Genomic DNA, 20,709 nt, shown 5'->3' with positions numbered 1-20,709 from the left:
CTGAGCCGAAAGCAGACGCTTAACCATCTGAGCCACCCAGGCGCCCAGTCCATGTTTATTTTAGAGATAGATAAGCTCTTATTGCCATCTTGGGTGGTGTAAAAGTTACTTGTTTTCAATGAATATTTCCCAATAACAACACTTTTTTACTTTTATTTTCAAGTTACCCATAATTTTTATACATATTATTTATCAAACAAAACTCCTGATAAACATGATGTTGTTTTAGGATTTCTTGAGGGGAAAAGTTAGGGGAGAGATTTCTAAGAATGGGGATATTTCTTCAGAAATCTCTCTCTACTATAATAAATGAGAAAACCCAGAGAAGTCAAAGTAATTTGACTGAAGTCATTGAGTTAGTAAGTGGTGAGGCCGGAATTTAAATCTAGGAATTTAATTCGGTGCCCTTACTACTAATTAGTTCTCCTGCTTTTAAAAAGAAACAATAAAACAAATTATTTTAGAGTGAATATAGATTTTCTGATTTAATTTCTTTTTGTAAAGAGGGTAATGTTTTAAGTTGGTCACGTAGTAGGACTAGGTTCCATCTTTTAAAAAATTGCTTTCCTTTCTAAGTATAGAAGGATTTTTTTCCTGAAAGCAAATCCTGTGGTGTCAACAGACTATAGTTTGATATTGTTAGATTTTTAAAATCAAATCAAAATGGAGTTAAATATTAAGTCTGATATGTACAGTATCCTTGGTTGATGTCTTTGTATGATACAAATTAGCACAAGACTCCTTTTTTAATTCACTTGGGTGATATATATTAGAAATTCCTATGAGGAAAATCCTCATTTATGTAATCTCAAGCAAAAGTAACTGCACAGAAATGCAAACCATTGAGGGGCGCCTGGGTGGCCCAGTTGGTTAAGCATCCAACTCTTGATTTCAGCTCAGGTCTTGATATCAGGGTTGTGAGTTCAAGCCCCATGTTGGACTTCATGCTGGGCATGGAGCCTACTTAAAAAAAATAGAGGGGTGCCTGGATGGCTCAGTCGGTTAAGCCTCTGCCCTCGGCTCAGGTCATGATCTCAGGGTTCTGGGATCGAGTCCTGCATCTGGCTCCCTGCTTATCAGGGGGAGTCTCCTTCTCCCTCTCACTCTCCTTCCATCCTCTTCCTCTCTCTCAAATGAATAAATAAAATCTTTAAAAAAATAGAACTGTTTGCAAATGCAGCCATTTTAAAGTTTATTTATTTTTAGTAATCTCTATACTTAATGTGGGGCTTGAACTCACAACCCTGAGATCAAGATCGCAGACTCCTCCAACTGAGCCAGCCAAACACCCTGACAATTTCTTTGTTATTGATTTTCTCAGTTGCAGTAATTTATACTACATAATGTTTAAATATCTCAAATCCCTTGGGAAGTAGATCTTACTAATATGCAAGTTAATGTTAAGCCAGTATTAAAATTAATTAATAATAATCTAATAAAAAAATAATAATAATCTAATAAAAAAAAAAAAGCAGAAGCAGTCTTCTGGATATAGAGATGAAAAGCCTGCTACGAGTCAAAACTTGATGGAAAAATGTTTTTATTCCAATTCCCCTAGGATCTAATGTCTTTGTGTGGGGGTGTGTGTATTTCCCTCATGTTATTTTTATTTGAAGAAATTTTACAGAAATATAGGTACTCCTTTTTAATAAAACAGCTCTATTAATGTACAAATAAGTACCATAAAATTCACTTGTTTTAAGTATTCAATTCAATAATTTTTACTGGGGTGCTGGGGTAAGCATCCAACTCTTGGTTTTGGGTCAGGTTGTGATCTCAGGGTTGTGAGATCTAGCCCTGCATCAGGCTCTGCACTCCTCAGATGTAGCATGTTTGAGTACTTCATTTTTTTTTAATTGCACTGTAGAATCCCATTGTGCCACATTTTGTTTATTCACAATTGATGGACATTTGGATTGTTTCTAGTTTTTGACTATTATGAATAATGCAGGTATAAGCATTTATATACAGATTTTTGTATGGACATATATTTTCATTTCCCTTGGGTAGGTAAGTAGGGGTAGATTTACCAGGTCATAACTGTCAAACTGTTTTTCCAGAGTGGCTGCTTCATTTTACATTCCCACAGGCAATGTATGAGGATTTCAGTTTCTCCATGTCCTTGCCAATATGTTATTGTCTGCCTTTTGGTTATAGCCACTTTAGTAGGTATGAAATAGAGTCTCATAGGTTAATTTGCATAGCTCTTTCTTTTCATTGATTGTTTATTTTGGGTATTATAATTTTAGTTTGAAATTCCTGTAGCTTTAGAAATCCTGGAAGAGACTTAAAGTGGCGTGATTGTCTTTACCATGTGAAATATTGGTTTCCCAGAAGATTCCCATTTCATCCTGTGAAATAATGTCTTTGAATTGTGATTTAAAATTTAGGTCTCTTCAGGTAAAATCAAAAGGAAAAGAGAATAAATACTTGTCACAAAAACAATAATCAATCTTTGTTGGTTGGCATATTACTGATCATTTTCTACTTTAGCTCTGCCATTGACTAGTTGATTTGTAGCGGTTTTGTGGGTTTTTGTTTGTTTTGTTTTTGTCTTGATCTTACCTATTATCATTAAATATTACTTCATTTTCCAATTGATGAAGTAGTCATGGAATTTTCTTTCCCCTTTCTGGTATATCTAAGAAAAAATATCAAATAATAGATGTCACTTGGCAAAAAATATTTCCATTTTTTTCATCTTCTTAGGTTGGGCAATAAAAGGTGTAGTAAAGTAAATATTTAATCTACAGTTTGATGCTTTAAAACATTATTGGAATTTTCCTCTTGGTTTTATTAGACTGATGAAACCCTGTTTAAGGAATTTACAGGTTGGGCAGAACTTTAAAACAAGTTGCATTTTTGGGTTAAATCATGCCCAGTCCCTGTTATAGTTAAACAGTACAGTTGGGAGGACATTATAAATATACACATTAATTTTAAGGAGATGTTTACTTTTTTTTTTTCCCCCCTCAGTCTACCTGAAGTGCCTTGAGTGGGGACTTTCCCCACTCTTCTGGGATGCCCCTTAACCTCTTCAATGCACAGGAAGTAATAAAATTGGACTTTTAATTATAATCCTGAATACAAAGAAAAAATGATAGCTATTCTTGGGCATGTGATTAATTAAAAACAAATCTTGGCAAGTGAAGGAATGGATATATCTGAAATAGGTGGTATGTTTACTTAATTCTTTTCTAAACAAATAATTTGAAATGGTTTCTGCTACTAAGACATAGCAGTTGCTACAGATTGCTATTATTTTGAGAAAAGACAATTAAGATTTATCTTAGAAAGGTAACACTGTGTAATGGAAAGCCAGCCTTTATGGGCATCTGTGCCTGGAGATGGGAGAGATTCTGTATCTTAAAAGCTGTTTGACCATGGGCAAGTTGTTTCAATCTCTCTCAGACTCCATTTCTTTGTCTTTAAATTGTAATAATAATTATGTTAATTCCCTCAGCAATCATTTTTTGAAAACCTACCATGTGTTGATCTTAAGTGCTAGGAATACAAAACTAGACAGATGATTTGCACACCTCCAGGAGTTCACATTCTAGAGATAGAGAAGGATGTAGATGAGAAAAAAATAAATGTTAATACAAAAAATAAAAAAAAAATAGGAGTGAAAATGTTGATTTATGAATAGTTTGTGAGAAAGTTCTAGCATAGCGTCTGAGAGCTTAAAATAAACATTCCCTTTCATGTTGATACAGTTTGTGTTTGTACCTCACACAGATACTCTGTGAGTCTTAATAACTTAGACAGCAATCAGGTAAACAAAAAATCAAGGTCCTTGGGGCCAGACATCTTTTGTTTGAATCTGGTTCTGTCATTTGCTGTCTTGTGACTTTGGGCAAGTTACAGAACTTCTCTAGATCTGTTCAGTTCTCTTTAAAGTTGGAATAACACTGTCTATGTCAGGGAGTGTTATGAGGATTAAATGACATTGTGTAAGTAAAGTAGTTGGCCCAGAGCTTCCTCTGTCATGAGTGTTATACTGGGTGAATAACAACAGGTGACATTTATTAAGCACTTACTGTGTGCTACCCACTTTCCCATGTACTTTACATGCATGTAATCATCACAGCAACCCTATGAAATAGGCATTCCTGCCATCATCCTGATTTTATAACTAAGGAAACTAAGATTCAGAGAATTCTAATAGTTTCCTTACCGCCCCACAGAGAATGCATGATAGAGCCAGAATTTAAACCCAGCTACAATGGGCTACAGAATGTACACTCTTTAACTGAGTGTGAGTGATTCCACTTCCAACCTTATGTCCAAACCTGGCCTATTTCTTCTCCCCTGGCTGTGAGCTCTCAAATGGTTGTGGGTGATGGCATTAAATGTGCCTTTTGTGTCTTGTTCCCTGCCTGCACTGCAGCCCGTGAGGGACAGCAAGTGTTCAGTAAACAAAGCAGCAATTATAGTTGATGGCACTATTGTTTTAGCTTGAATGTACTTGCCTAGTCTATTGGAAGTCTTGTACATATACTGACTGGTTTTGGTCAGTGTTATTTAACCGAGTAAATTAATTTTCATAAATGCATGTTCGGCTAAGCGAATTATGACCTCTGTTGTTGGTGGAAGCCTTTTCTTAGACTAGGTGGGAAGATGAAGTTCATGTTTTTTAGGGGTTTTTTCTCCCATTAAATTTGATATATAAAATATGAACAGCACTGTTAGTGGTAAAAGAGAAAATAGTTTGTGTTTGGTCTTTCATTAAGTTTTGACAATTTAGAAGCTAAAGAAGTGAAACCTTAATTTTTTTTAACTAAGCTGTTTATTTTAAGTAATAGCTTTTAAAAAGCCATTTTAAATAGTTTAATAATTTATTTTAACTATTTTTAATAAAATTAAATTTTTTATTTAATAAATGAATTGTTGAGATAACATTTACTGAAAAATTCAAATAATTATTAATTAAGTAATGTTAAATTTTAAGGGTTTGGCCGTAAAAACTTTAAAACCTGGGGATTAATGTTATAAATTTATTAACTAGAACTTTGGTATTTACCCTGGATAATATGTTTTGACCCTCTGTTTAATTCATGAAGTAAGGCACATTTGAATTATTTTATATGATTAATAAAAGCCACTAATGATCTTTTTTTCCTCATTAGCAGGGTTCTTCACAATTCATGATGCCAGGTTAGGTTAAGTGGAAAAGGAGAAGTTAAATTATCTTTGCCAAGATGACTTCTTGGGAAAGGTTATTAATTGGGCAGTACCTTGATTAATAAATCCACCAAGAATGTACTGCCATGTACCGGCAAGTTGGAAAATAAACAGTCTTCTTAAATTATGCAGAGTGGTGTTGGTTTGCATTAACAGCAATGTTCTCATTAAAGTTGGGCCAGGAAAAAACACCGCTGTGTTCTGCTTCTACTTTTCACTACACATGTCAGCTGAGCCAACAGCCATAGCCAACACCTGGGAAGGAAAGGCAAACCAGGCCTGTGTTGGGCCTCTTAGTAGTAGAATTTCTAGAAACTTGTCTGTAGGGCCTTGTTGTTTAATTTTATTCTCCTCTGTTAGCCATCCATCTCTGTTTCTCTTGTTCTTCTGACATTTGGAATGGGGAGAGAACTGATTGGCTCAGTGTGAGTCAGCTATCTAGCTTTGGATCCCTGTGGTGGAGGGGTGTGCGCAGGATCAAATAACACAGACCTGGTCCTTGGCAGCACCCCTCACCATACAGCAGGCCCTCAGTTCTTCATGCTTAGTGATTTAATGATTCTACTTAAGTATAATTGAGAGACAGGTATTGAATCAATTAGGTATTTGCTTTTTAATCTTAAATCAAAGGTTATGTTCTTATTAAAGATGGGGGCTTGGCATTTGAGGATTATTGAGGGACCCCTGAAATCACACTGTATCAAGTAAATAGCTCTGAAGGTTAATCTTTTTAATGTCTTGGGAACTGAGGGGAGTAGAGAACAGGAGTCAGATGAGACAGTCCATGGCTCCTGCTTTTTCTCACATGGCCAGTCCCTGATGGTTACTCTAAGGGCTAAAAAGCTAATGATGGCCTTCTCTCCTTGGCTTCCAGAACTTGGAGTTCTCCCAGTTCCACCATGTAGCCGTTTACTGGGCTCCCTTCCCTCCATTCCCTCCCTTTCCTGTGTGAACCGTTTGAATTCCTTCCATTATCACCTAATGCAGTTTAAGTTACCCTTCTGCCACTAAAGTCCCATTTGAAATGTTTTTGTTTTCTGGGACACTTGGTATATATTTTAGCATCTTGATTCTTTAACTCATCCCCCCTCCCCTTATATCCTAGGATGTAGGTATCTATCTGCCCTTCTGTGTAATAGACTTTGACAGTTTTGTTATTAAGGTATAACTTTTTTTTTTAATTAAGGTATAACTTCTTGGCTGAAATTTCCATTCTATAACTCATAGGGAAAACCTTATTTTCATAATGATACTTAATTAAATTGATTTTGTGCAGTGGCAATTGCTTTCTTAATGACTGCCCCCTCACAGTACTTTTCCATGAGAAAATGTATTTGAAAGCCCAATACCTAACATTTGATATTACTGTGATTATTAGCTTTCATTTTCTCTTGATTTTTAAAATGATGTTTTATCATGATTTAAAAGTAATACATGTTGGGGCACCTGGGTAGTGCAGTCAGTTAAGCGTCTGACTCTTGGTTTCAGCTCAGTCATGATCTCATGGTCCGTGGGATTGAGCCCTGCATTGGGCTCTGATTTCAGCAGGAAGTCTGCTTAGAATTCTCCTCTCCCCTCTCCCGTTGCCCCTCCCCTCTTCCCTCTCTTTTTCTCTCTCAAATAAGTAAATAAATCTTTAAAAAAAGTAATAAATGTCTATCATAGGAAAAGTGAAAAATGGAGGTAAATATAAAATCACGCAGTTGCCCTACTGTTAACCTTGTGACTTTTCCCAAACAAAATTAGGATCCTATTGTATTTAGTTTTTCTGTTATCCTGTTTTCATGTAACATAGCAAAAGTATTTTCTCACATCACTGAATATCCTTTTAAAACATAATTTTAATGAACATAATATTTTATTGTATAAATATGCCATAATTTTTTAAACCCTTCCCCTGTTTATATATAGCATTCATGTCATTGAACTACTCTCTTATTTCTTTAATAGCTTTATAGGTAGAGATTTCTGAATAAACAGGAGTGAACATTTTCAGGCTATCAAGACCTCAATCTCCACATATGTAACCAGTCTCCCATCTCAGCTGCTATCCCATTCTGTATCTGGATACCCTTTTCATCTCGTTCAGCCTTTTTATTCTAGACCTCTTCACCTTTCTTGGGCTCTGACACCCATATTAAGATATTCTCCAGTTGAATGTCCTCCTCACTATGCATAGATTTCAACAACCTGTCTGTGCTGGGTTACCCCCAAATGTGGTCACCTTTCTCACCCTGCTCAGGCTCTGAGTCCCCATAGCCCATGGGCCCCCCCTTTATACCCCACTTGGGCTGATACCTCACACCTAGCCCACCCATGTGTCAGACACTCTCACACTCTGCTTGGGGCCGCCATGGTTCCTGCCCTATTTAATGACTTTAGCATTGAATTGTTTAGGCAAGGCAGGGGAAAGGGCAAAGGAAAATGGAAGTTTTACTGAGGGGTCTTGCCAGGTGCATAGCATCGTGCCTGACATACTGTAGGTATTTGGTGGCAGGGTGTGCATGCATGTATTTGATTCTTCCCCTCCTGATCCTGATCTTGGTGGTAAAAGGAAAAATACAAATATCACCCAGTACACTGCTTCTAATACCAACTCAGCCGTGTCTGCTCTTCATGGTATCCCTAATCTAACCCTCTAGTTGACACTGTATGCTTCTCTCTGAATGGTTGCTTCTTAACGTTTTTTATTGTCCCCCATGCTCCTCCCCCCCAAAAAAGGATTTTAATCTTTTTAAAAGTTTTGTATTTTTTTCTCAAGCAGCTTTTCTTTTCTGTAGTTAACATATTTGATAATATGATTCTGCTAATAACTAATAGAAGAAATAAAGGACAGTTGAAACAAACAGGTTACAAAGAAACTTTTTGCTTATAATTATATTTATTTCATGATTTAGACTTCTTTTAATACTTATCCATGTTCTCCCCTACCCCCAAATAACTCTAGAATTGTAGAGGAATATTTTAATGGTTGGATTAAAAGGCTTCTGTGATTTGGCTTTTCATGTTTTTTAGAGTTCTAAGAAAAGACTGATTCAGAAGAATTAAAGATTTGGTAAAATAATTTGGTAGTTGTTATACATTCAAAAGAGTTACTGGCTCTTGCCATGTCCTCAGACCACACCTTTTTGACATCATCCTCTTTCATACTTCATATCATAAAATTAAATGATTCAATTTCCTCATTTGTTCCTCATCGTTAAAGTCACCTGAGTGTCTGACTTCTATAGGTCTGGGGGAGGGGGTGCATGTGCACGCACATGATGGGCAATCACAAACATTGGGCAGTATGTTGATTAAAATAGGACAATTGTGAAGAAACAAGAGAATAGAATAGGAGAGCATATAAATGGAGAAGTAAGGGGAGTTGCTTTTAAGATAATAGGTTAGAAACAAGGCTCTTCAGGAGCAGTTATAAGGACTCAGAGATATTGCCAGGCATTCAACAGAGAAGTCTGTTTGAAAGGCAGCAGTTATGAGCAAAGAACAGTGAAAACCTATTTGATAAACTTTGAGAGCTATACTTTGGAATTAAAAGTTTAAAAAATGTCTAAAGAATTAGTTTCTGCTAATGCTAGGTAGAGATTTATCTCAAGGTTAATCAATAATTCTAATAGTTCTGAGTGACCCAAGTAGTTTCTTTAGTATAATTTAGTGATATGAACAGAAGTACTAGGTCTGATTTCAGAATGTCCGCTGTGACAGCATCATTTGGGGGATTATAGATATAAGTTTCCTTTCACTGGATATTTTATTCTCAGAGTCACTGTTTTGTTCAGTAACTTTAATTTTATTATATTGTTCCACACTTCAATTTCTCTTTTTTATCAAACTTGTGAGAATGAAAGTTACATAGTTTAGGTGTCTGGGCAAATTAGGTTTTGGGTGTTGACAGCCCTGTTTTCATTTATAAACTGTGAACAATTCTTTTTTTTTTTTTAATTTTCTTTTATTACATTAGTTACCATACATTACATCATTAGTTTTTGATGTAGTGTCCCATGATTTATTGTTTGCGTATAACACCCAGTGCTCCATGTAATACGTGCCCTCCTTAATAGCTGGGATAACCCATCCCCCCATGCCCCTCCCCTGTAAAACCCTCAGTTTGTTTCTCAGAGTCCATAGTCTCTCATGGTTCTTCCTCCCCTCCAATTTCCTCCCCCCTCATTTTTCCCTTCCTACTATCTTCTTTTTTTTTTTTTTTTAACATTTAATGTATTATTTTTTCAGAGGTACAGGTCTGTGATTCATCAGTCTTACACAATTAAACTGAACAATTCTTTAAAAAAGTATAACATTGGTTTTTAATTAAGAAAATGAATTTATCTCCACACACCTTATTTTTGTTTTCTTCTTTGTACCTTTTGCTCAGGCATTTCTAGCTGCTTTTGTTGGTTCTTTTTTTCATAGTAGTAATGGGTCTTTTCTGTCCCTATACTCACACATTAAGCAGTTGTGGCCATCCAAATCATCATTAGTGAATATAAATATTGTTATAAAATTAATTTAAGTATAGGTCAACTTTATCAATTTAAAAATGAGGTATTAAGGCTTAGAGAGACTGACTTACCAAGAAAGGAAAGAACTAATATTTAAAGAGCACCAACTGTATACCAGACATCACCTTTTTACATTCTCGTTCTGTGAAGTATGTTTCGTTGTCCCCATTTTACAGATGCTCAGAGGTCAAGAAACTTGCCAAGACCATAAGACTAGTTATGAAGGAGGCAGGATGAAAATCCACTTCTCTTGCACAATCCGGAGTCTTCTCTACTCCTGTCAGGAAACATTAGAAGCTGATCAACTAAGGCAATGAGAGAACGAAAGTTTAAAAACCAACACTCCAAATATAACAGGGTATTTTCTGATTGATAACTTCTATTTTTATAAAAAAAAAAAAGACTCAAAGTTAAAAGTTATCTTTGGTTGTACAGCTATTAAATCACTATTAAAATATGGGACTTGTCATAAGTGTAAAAGCAATATGAACTTTACCTATAAGGGTCTTGTAGTTGATGATGTTTGTACAAAAAATAGTCACAGAAAAAAATAGAATATATTTACTGTCACTTTAGAGATGGAAAGAATCAGCAAGGTCACAGGCATCTCTTTCTTCTTATTTGCTGTTGTTGTTTGTTTGTTTTTTAGGATGAAATGGTCTCAAGAGATTCTTGAGCCTGTATCCTTGTCATGCTTTTAACACACACTCTTGCTACCAAAGGTGGACTACATTTGTCCTGGTCACGATTGGCCTCTGTTGTTCACTGAGTGTACCAAGCTAGGAAGGGATTGGACTCTGTGTTAACTTTTTGAATTAAATTTGATGTTTATGAGAATTAATAGCTTGCTTTTCAGAGTTTCTGAAATGAGATTCCAAGAAATGAAACTGAGCATGATAGAAAATGATAGGAAGAATTAGGACTTCGATATATAGTATTGTGGTCTATCTGTTCATTCGCTAAGGAAATGAGGTGCCTAAAATATGTGTGCAAATCTGGGCCTCTATTTGCCCAGCTTATATTTATTTGTGAACTCTAAATCTTTTATCTAAGCACTTAATCTAATTAAACTATTGGTAACTACCTTTTTGAAGCAAGATACCTTCTCTTTAGCCTCTTGATATCTGAGCCACTGCTGTTCTGAATGTGATGACCTAGGAGGTAATCGGATCACCTAAGAGTAGCTTTTCAAATTGTTTTTCAAACGTTTCTTTTCTAGAATTCCTGAGTGATACGTGTTTCTCATTTCACCATCTAATTGTCTAGGTTTTAACGTTTGTACTCTTGATACCATCATATTCATTACAAATTTTTTTTTCTTAGAAGACTGATTCTGGCAGACACCTAGACAAAGACAGTCTTTTTCTCCACCTACCAATCCTCTCCTCCCTCATCCCTCTCTATCCCTGACTTTCCCTCCTTGTCCTCCCCTCTTTTCCCCTGCGCCATTTTGTTTGTCTCAGTGTACAGAAACGTAAAAAATTAGACTGATGACAGGTAGAGGTAGAGGATTCCCTGTAAAGATACTATTTAGTGACAGTAACATTAATTTCCTAGATAATTAGTTCAAATTAATTTGGAGTCTACCAGACTTGCATTAGAATCCTGCTTTATAAAAGTAGTACATATCTGTTATTAGAAAAAAAAATGGTACAGTAACAGTGAATACAAAGAAGAAAGTAAAAGTGTTGTTCTCTTATATACTTCTTTTAGATAATTTCTATTAATGGCTTTCATGTTTTTTTCTAAATATCTACTTCATATTTACATATATACTTAATGTAACATTAGCTACATTAATTTCAGATTTATACCATATACATTTTCCTTTTATGATAGTCTTCAGGAGGTCAGAAAATATCTATAGTATTCATTTAATTCAATTTTAATTCATTTGATATTACTATAGTGTCTTAATTTCTTCTCATTTTTTCCTTAAAAAAATTTTTTTTACCACTTTCAGGATGCTGTTCCCTCAGTTATTATTATTATTTTTGGTTTGCTTTTAATCAGTCTTTACCTCTGTAAAGGTGCAAAGTTCATTTATAAAAATAGGAGGAATGTAAATACTAGAAACAATCGAGAAAATGGATACTAGAGATGGAGATATTTGCATCTTATGGCTTCAATCTTAGTAGTTGAAGTAGTTGGCTAGATGTTCTGCCGGGAAGGGTAATGCTCACAATAATTAGGAATTAAAGCCTGTGGGAAGGAAATTTAGAATTGTCCTTACTGTCATTATGGGAAGTATTATAAGAGATCAATATAGGGTTGTCAGACCTGCTGTTGAAGATGCAGGATGAATTTGTAGAGAGCAAAGGGACCAAGTTAAAAAAAAAAAAAAAAAAGAGGTCAGCTCTGGTTGGGTAAGAGGACACTGGAAGCTTAAGGTGTTCATGGCATCTGTGCGAATAATAACCAAAGTGTTAATAAAATTGCTTACCATAGCCAAGCACCAGAGAATGAACTTTCTGAACATGTACAGAACTGTTGCCTGCACATCAAATGTAAATCAGGATTTAAGAGTCTTCTCTCGTGAGAGAAGCAGTGTTTTTCCCTCCTTGAAACAGCTTGTCAGTTATGAAGAATATGGTTGGAAGGCCACAGAACGACTCATACACTAATTAGCTCGGTATTTGTAAGTCTGTCTACCAACAAAGCATTATTTGTGTGTATACATCCTTTTGTTTCTGTAGAATGTTGGGCACTCTTCTAGACACTCGAATAGTGGAGGCTTTGTGGGGGGCAGGGGAGAATATGTTAGGATAGCTGAAATATAGAAGTAGCCAAAATATTACATAATATTCTTTTCTCACTTGAAGAACATATTATCTGATTAAAATTTCTGTTCTGTTAGACAAATGTTACTACTGAGATTCCTTTAATCTTTTGTATGGAATTTAAAAAATAAGGTGATTTTTTGACCTGATTTTTTGCAGAGAACTATAATTGGACTCAGCTTTTGATTTAATTTTCTGTAGAAGAAATAAAAAAAAAGAAGAGTTTCAAGTTTAGGTGATTTAGTCAAGTCTGCCAAGTGTCTATATGTCAGAGGTAGAATAGAAATAGAATCTTTAGAAAATTTGTTATTTGCTTTTAATTTTGTTAGCACAGCTCTACAAGTTATTCTTCATCCCTGACCCTAAGTCTTGAGCAGATGGTTCTTCTCTTTCAGTTTGTTTCACTTCTTTTCTTGCTCTACGATGATTGACCAGAAGATTGTTTCTTTTTTTTTTTTTAATTTTATTTATTTATTTGTCAGAGAGAGAGACAGACAGCATAAGAAGGGAGAGCGGCAGAGAGAGAGTGAGAAGCAGATTCCCCACTGAGCAGGGAGCCCAATGTGGGACTTGATCCCAGGACCCTGAGATCATGACCTGAGCCGAAGGCAGCCGCTTAACTGATTGAGCCACCCAGGCGTCCCAAAGATTATGTTTCTTTCAGGGGAATAGCTTGACCTCAGCTGCAGGTGTTCCGGTCTATCTTGACAGATTTCATCATGGAATCAAATGAGGCTTTAGATCAGAAGGGATCTTTAGAATTCCTTCCCTGTCCCTTCTGGCATCCTGCCACCACCCTGATTTCACAGGCCTCTGATGTATCACACACACATCCCAAGATACAGACACAATTCAGTCTGAGTTTATATTTAAGACTAATTTGTTAAGGGTATATGCATTAGCAAGCAGAGCTGTGACCATGTAAAGAACCCGCATTTAGGTTCATGGCACCCTCACAGTGTTTTTCAAGAAAGTGGTCTATTTGTTTATGTAACTGAAGGGTGTATCTGGTAGTATTTTTAAAACAAAAATGTCTGCTGCAAAAGAAAACTGATGTCTCCACTGGAGAGACATTTAATTGCTTGTAATGGAAAGTGACATTTATCTATTTTTTTTTTAAAGGTTAAGATAACCCATCATCAAGTCTTTGAAAAAAAAAATGGACTCTCCAATAAAATAAGCCACCTTCATCCTTTTTATAGGACTATCCTTCACCACCACTGTCCTTTTTTTAGGGTTACATTCTGCTATTTACAAGTACCTTGGCCTTCAAAAAGCTTTTCCACTTTTAGCCACCGCTTCCCTGCAAGATTTATTAGACTTTCTGAACCTTTTTAAGCCTGGAGCCATTGAGTACCTTGCTGGGATTGCATCAAACCTGGGTAGGCCAAGGATTGACAGTGCATTTCTGATTTGTTTTTTTGCATATGCATTATTTTATTTTCCCTGATTTTAAGATTGTGAGACATGTATTTCCATGTCCATGTTCTTGTCATCTTGAAATAAAAATAGAGTTCTTTTTAAAGAGAATTTAGTGCATTCTTTTATACATCAAAACAAAATACTGTCAAAATAATCATTAAAACATATAGGTACCTATTCTTTATTAGTTTGGGTTATTGTTTCACTAAAAAGTATGCAGTGCCATTGAAATAGTTGCACATTTAAAAAAATAAATGTTGGGGCACCTGGGTGGCTTAGATGGTTAGGCGTCTGCCTTAGGCTCAGGTCATGATCCCAGGGTCTTGGGATCAAGCCCCGTATCCGGCTCCTGGCTCAGTGGGGAGCCTGCTTCTCCTTCTTCTGCCTCTCCCCCTGCTCATGCTCTCGCTCTCTCTCTGTATCTCTGTGTCTCAAATGAATAAATAAAATCTTAAAAAAAATAAAAAAATAAAAAATAAATGTTAATTGAATTAAACCCAGTCATTCTGAATTATCAAGTTAAAGCAGAATTGCTCTTGTGGAATCTGTGTCCCCATGCTTAACTTTTTTGATTTTAAGGAGGATGATTGATTGAATTTAAAATTTAGGAGGGTAAAGGGCAACTAGTCACTGCAGGTCAGCTCGGCCATTAAGTCCAACCAATTGGTTATTGCTAATCTGTCCTGCTTTAGAGAGAGACTCATGGCAATTTTGGTTACATCTAAGTGAGTTGTTCAGTCCATGTGGCTTGGTCTAGATGTTCTAAGATTCTAATTTGCAGTGTATATTATATGACAAAGTGATTTTAAAAATAAGAAAGGAGTCACAGGAAATTGATGAAAAAGAGAAAAGGATTTAACGGGCCAGAGAAGTTAGTACGAATAAGATGATGTGTAAGAGAGAATAATAGAAATGAAGGTCCTTATGGAATCATGTAATCATTTTATTCTACCCCCTTCATGTCTGTCTTTAAACCAGCTTGGATTCTCAATTTCTCATTTCTTGAAACAAGATTTTAAAGAATGTTGTAGATAAAAAAGACTTCTGGGTAGAATGATGTTATAAGTCAGAAAATACTCTTTGCTGAATATCCTCATAATATATCTGCCTGTCTCTGGTCTCTGTCTCATCTTGTAATTGTAATTAACTGAAGTGATTTTAATTTCTCAGGATTCTAATTTTCCATTAACGCCAAAAGTGAAAATCCTCAGTTAAAACTATAAGCTAATGACCCATTTCAGTGTCCCATTGGACATTGGGGATTAAGGTGCTGGGACAATAGGTGTTAACAGCAAAGAACTTAGAGACAGAGAGTAAAAATGGTTTGTTCATCCTGCCCAGGTGAAGGTATAGTTCAGAGAACTTCCCAGCATCTGAGAGCGATGGGCATAGAAGCTAAAAGGAATTCTACTTCTTGATGTTTACCCTGTGTCTTCAGTCGCTTTCAAGACTATTTTCCAGTTTAAACTGTAACCCAAGTGGTAACTCTGATCTATATGTTTATGAATTTTTAATTCTGTAGAACATTTGTATTTTTTTCTTTAAAAATAACTCCATAAAACATTTATTATTGGTGGTTTTTTCTTGGAGGTACCAGAGCTGTCTTTATTTAAAATAAAGGATTCCCTAGGGCAGTGGTTCTCAAACTTTAGTAGTATATCAGAATCATCTAGAGGAATTTTTAAAACACAGATAGTTGGGTGCCACAGCCATATTACTGATTCAGCAGCTCTGGGGTGAGGCCAGAGAGTTTGCATTTTCAGCATGTTCCCAGGTGATGCTAAAACTGCTGGTCCTGAAACTGTACCTTTGAGAACTACTGCAGTACAATATCGATCCCAGAAGTCTGAGACAAAGCTGAATCTACTCTGGCTGAACGAACGCTGAGTTGCTTATAGTGCAAGCAGAGTTACACCTATTGGACGGGTACCAACAGCGATCACTTAACGCAGTGTTGTATTTTATTTATTTTCATAGATTGGAGCATATGATCAACAAATATGGGAAAAATCTGTTGAACAAAGAGAAATCAAGGTAACAAGTTTATTTAATTTTGTATATTCTGAAATATAGTTCTATAAATTGATTATTAACAACATTTTATCTTTTATCTTTCCATACACTTTTAAGGTATAAATATTACTTATTCTATCCAGACTTTTAAATAAAGAGGTAAACTCTTACCCTGGCATAGTCGTGTGTCTTTACCTCTGATGATTTTTTTTTTTTTTTTTTTTTTTGCTTTTTAGCATCTTTCTGTTCTTTTAAAATTTCGTTTCTAATGATTATTTTTTTATCAGCTCTCCTCCCCTTTCACTTGTCACCTTATACTTCTAGTTTGCTTTTCCTCCCTTTTGATGCTGTCATTGCTCTGTACAGTTTATCAAACTGGTAAGTGTTTCAGGACTTCTCCCTCCTGAATGATCCTGTCAAATGCTGCTCTGCTTCATTGAGATCTGCTTTTGGTGCTACTAACAGAATGACCTGAACGCAAGTAGAGTCGCTGAGGAGTTGGTCATTTCTTAAAAGAACTTAGGAAAGTAAAGCATTAATGGAAATGTTTTGTAGTAGGTGGTTTCTTCTTGAACATGTAATCACTTATGCTGACAAGACGTTCTCATAGGCTACCTGGCTAGCATGACAAATATTTTTTTAACTGAATTTGTTCTGTTTCTCAGCAATTGCTCCTTTTTGATAATAAGATTTATATTTTTCATTTGCATAGATAATACTAATCTGTGTGTTCCTGCACGAGCTAAATTTAATCTGAGCCCAGAGAATGTTACTTCAGTGACTTGACATTTTCTATTTTGTATGAAAAGGTTTATGTTAGATTGGAAACTAGTGTCTATAGTTTCTTAAAAATCTGTCAAAAAAAAATCTCAGTGTTTAACAACTTAGTCATCTATAATAATGAGCAAGATTCTTTGCCATTGGTCAATTTTAATCTTTAAACTATTTTCATGAAGAATTAAAGTTGCCGGGGGCGCCTGGGTGGCTCAGTCGGTTAAGCGGCTGCCTTCGGCTCAGGTCGTGATCCTGGAGTCCCAGGATCGAGTCCCGCATCGGGCTCCCTGCTCGGCGGGGAGTCTGCTTCTCCCTCTGACCCTCCTCCCTCTCATGCTCTCTGTCTCTCATTCTCTCTCTCTCACAAATAAATAAAATCTTAAAAAATAAATAAATAAATTAATTAATTAATTAATTAAAAAAAAGAATTAAAGTTGCCGTAAGCACCTGCTATGTGTTAAATACAGGATTAAATCATGGAAAAGATGGAATGGATTATAATTTTGTAGATGAGATTCATAATTACAAATGAGATTGGTTCAGTGTAGGTCTCTGTTGGGGAGTGCAGGGGGAAGCAGCCCTGGGTAGGTTAGGAGAGACTTCACAGAGGAAGTGACTCATGAGCTGAGTTTGACAGACATTAGGAAGAATGAGGAAAACATTCCAGACAGAATGAAGAGCGTATGAAAATAAACATGCAGGAAAGAAGGAGCATGACTGACTGAGGAATCCTCAAGGAGCTTGATTGGTAATAGGTTGGATGGAGGAAGGAGATTGGGGTGCGTAAGCATGAAACTAGAAAAGAAAAGGGGAGTCAGATTGTGCAGGGGCTTGACTGCCTCACCCGGGAGAGTCTGGACATAATCTGGAAAACAATGAGGGAGACATTGAAGGATTTTAAACAGAAAATGTTACCTGATTAAATTTCTGTTTTAGAAACTTCACTCAGGCAGCAGCAAGTGTGATGGGAAATACTAGAAGAGGAGCAGATTTAAAATTGTGCTTTAGAAATATTCAGGTGGTACTTGGGAGAGAGATTTGGGAGTCCTCAGTATGAAAGTGTGTGTGTATATAGGTATGTGTATATGTGTGCTGTATATATTATCTATAATAACACATATCAATACAGCTATAGGAGTGAGATTTACACTGGTTGATGACAGGAAAAGTCTGAGAACAGAACACTGGGAAACAACAGTTAATGGATAAGTAAAGGGAGAGATGTAAGTGAGGGAGGTAAGAGATCCATGAGACGGTAGTCTGGCAAGAGTATCATGAAGAGTAAGAATACTCAAACAAGTGAAGAGCAGCATGCAGGTTTAGTAAAGATGCCTTGAAACCTTTTAATCCGCTCATCACAAAATGCTATATTCCTCACTTTCAGAACTTATCTTAATGCCTAAACAGAGGTTAGTGTAACGGGAATTATATTAGCCGTTCCTTGGTGCACTGACAGGATGAACTTGGAGAAGGCTAAGAACTATAACTTTTTTTCTGAAATATGTCTCCCTTTAAAGATAGTATTTTGTAATAGTAAGTGAAGAATTAAAAACAGTATTAAAGCTTACTCTTATTATTTTGAATTAAATAAAGGGGTCAATTTGTTGATAAGCCTAAAACATTCTATTCTTGCTAAACATTTTAGTGGAGGCAAATTATTTATTGTGTAAAATAATTTTGCATTTATTCTAAGAAAGGTAGAGAAATAACTGTGGTGTATTAGTATTAATATTTGACTTAAAAAGAAACCCAAGGTTTCTAAGGACCAGGTACTTAGAAAACACTATACGGAATGCATTGAGTTTGTCCTCTCTACTCAATTGTCTGTCTGTCACAGCAGTGAGCAGCAACTAAAGAAATCAAAATATATTCTTTGGAAATGTTTATTTTTTTAAAATTGAAGACCCTTAGTTGATATTGCTGAAGTTTTCTGTAAGTTGCAAATTATTTTTTTCTTTTCTTTTTTTTTTTTTTAAGATTTTATTTATTTATTCATGAGAGACAGAGAGAGAGAGGCAGAGGGAGAAGCAGGCTTCCCGCGGAGCAGAGAGCCCGATGTGGGCCTCGATCCCAGGACCCTGGGATCATGACCCGAGCCGAAGGCAGATGCTTAACCATCTGAGCCACCCAGGCGCCCGCAAATTATTTTTTCCTTAAACATTTTAGAAATTATAACCAAAAACTTACCACTTTCTGTTCACCTTGACCCAAATTTAAAAGTAAATGTGGAATTTCCCCCAGTTTTAGTACTTACTAGAGTTATAAAGCTTTAGTAAAAAGAACCATGCTATTTAAAGTCATTATAGAGGAAAAACAGGATGGGGGAAACTAAACAGGATTTCTGGAAAGTGAAACTGATGGTTACGTCCTTTGGTGGAGTCACGGTATTATAATAGTTCCAAATATGGGACGTCTGCATCATTGAACAGAAGTACTTTCTAAATTTAAACAGCAGTTACAAGCTTTTTGGCTCAACACTAGCTGTGTACTTACAGATTTGAAAAAATACAAAACTTCATACAATTTGTGTTATTGTGCCTTAGGAATATACTGTAAGAGTTTAAGTGTATATTCAATAAAGAATATATTACTTGGGGGCGCCTGGGTGGCTCAGTCGTTAAGCGTCTGCCTTCGGCTCAGGTCATGATCCTAGGGTCCTGGGATCGAGCCCCACATCGGGCTCCCTGCACCGCGGGGAAGCCTGCTTCTCCCTCTCCCACTCCCCCTGCTTGTGTTCCTTCTCTCGCTGTGTCTCTCTCTGTCAAATAAATAAAATCTTTAAAAAATATATATATATATATTACTTGGATTCTTGGAGAGTAATTGTATTTATAGTGCCTGATTGTTTCTACTTTCTAGTTAAGTCAGTAGTTACTAAATCTTTTCTTTGGAACTTAGTTTTCATTTTTTGTTTGTTCATTTAAACTTTTTGATAGTCCGGAAAGCTGTGCTATTTTGCGTGAATATAGTTTACTCTAAACCAATTTAAAATTTTCCAACTTAAAATATCTACTTACTTAAAATCAGATTTTATTAATGCTTACGTATGGGTGCTGATATCTTTTAGTTTGGTGTTTAAAATCATTAATGTTAGAAGATTTATCAGTGATATTTTTCTTTGTTTTTCTTATTTTATTTTGTTTTTTTTAAAGGTATTTATTTATTTATTTGACAGAGAGAGAGAGCACAAGTAGGCAGAGCGGTAGGCAGAGGGAAAGGGAGAAGCAGACTCTCTGCTGAGCAGGGAGCCTGATGCAGGGCTCGATCTCAGGACCCTGAGATCATGACCTGAGCTGAAGGCAGCTGCTTAACCGACTGAGCCACCCAGGTGCCCCTGTTTTTCTTACTTTAAACCCTCTAAATATTCTGATAGGTTACCATGAAGGGGAGTTTTATCAAAACTGGCAATTATAAAAAATAAAATAAATAAATAAGGGGTTGCCTGGGTGGCTTAGTCAGTTAAGCATCGACTCTTTTTTTTAAGATTTTTTTATTTATTTGACAGAGAGAGAGACAGTGAGAGAGGGAACACAAGCAAGGGGAGTGGGGGAGGGAGAAGTAGGCTTCCGGTTGAGCAGGGAGCCCAGTGCGGGGCTCAGTCCCAGGACTATGGGATCATGACCTGAGCCGAAGGCAGACACTTAACAACTGAGCCATCCAGGCACCCCAAGCATCTGACTCTTGATTTTGGCTCAGGTCATGATCTCAGGGTTGTGAGATTGAGCCCCATGTCAGTCTCTGCACTGGGCGTGGAACCTGTTTAAGATTCGTTCTCTCCCTCTCCTTCTGCCCCTCCCCCCTCCCCTGTTCATGAGCACAAACTCTCTCACCCTCTCTCTCAAAGTCAATCAATCAGTCAATAAAACTGGCATTTGTGCTGTGACTCTACAATGTAGCTCAAAATAAATGTTTTAATAAAATATTAAATAGGAAATGAACCACATAGAAAAAGGTCAAGAAGAATGAACATATTGAAAAACAACACAGTTGCATAAATCAGGTTAATTTACTGTTCCTCTCATAAGCACTTTAAG

General features: G+C 36.2%; 1 protein-coding gene across 6 annotated transcripts in view; it reads left to right on the top strand.

The window, feature by feature from the left end:
- The window catches only part of PHTF2 (putative homeodomain transcription factor 2), a 114,514-nt gene that overhangs the window by 47,200 nt on the left and 46,605 nt on the right, over window positions 1-20,709 (top strand). For all 6 annotated transcript variants that reach the window (XM_054505328.2, XM_045864816.3, XM_054505325.2 and 3 more), the window contains one exon: window positions 15,866-15,922. In XM_054505328.2, the coding sequence (XP_054361303.1) occupies window positions 15,866-15,922 (57 nt within the window). The remainder of the gene's footprint in view (window positions 1-15,865; window positions 15,923-20,709) is intronic.

This window comes from Mirounga angustirostris, unplaced genomic scaffold (assembly GCF_029215605.1).
Source record: "Mirounga angustirostris isolate CCGP_5_RB_7025 unplaced genomic scaffold, mMirAng1.0.hap1 SCAF_12, whole genome shotgun sequence".
In the NCBI taxonomy this organism is placed as follows: Eukaryota; Metazoa; Chordata; class Mammalia; order Carnivora; family Phocidae; genus Mirounga; species Mirounga angustirostris.
This window is presented reverse-complemented; position numbering and strand designations above follow the sequence as displayed.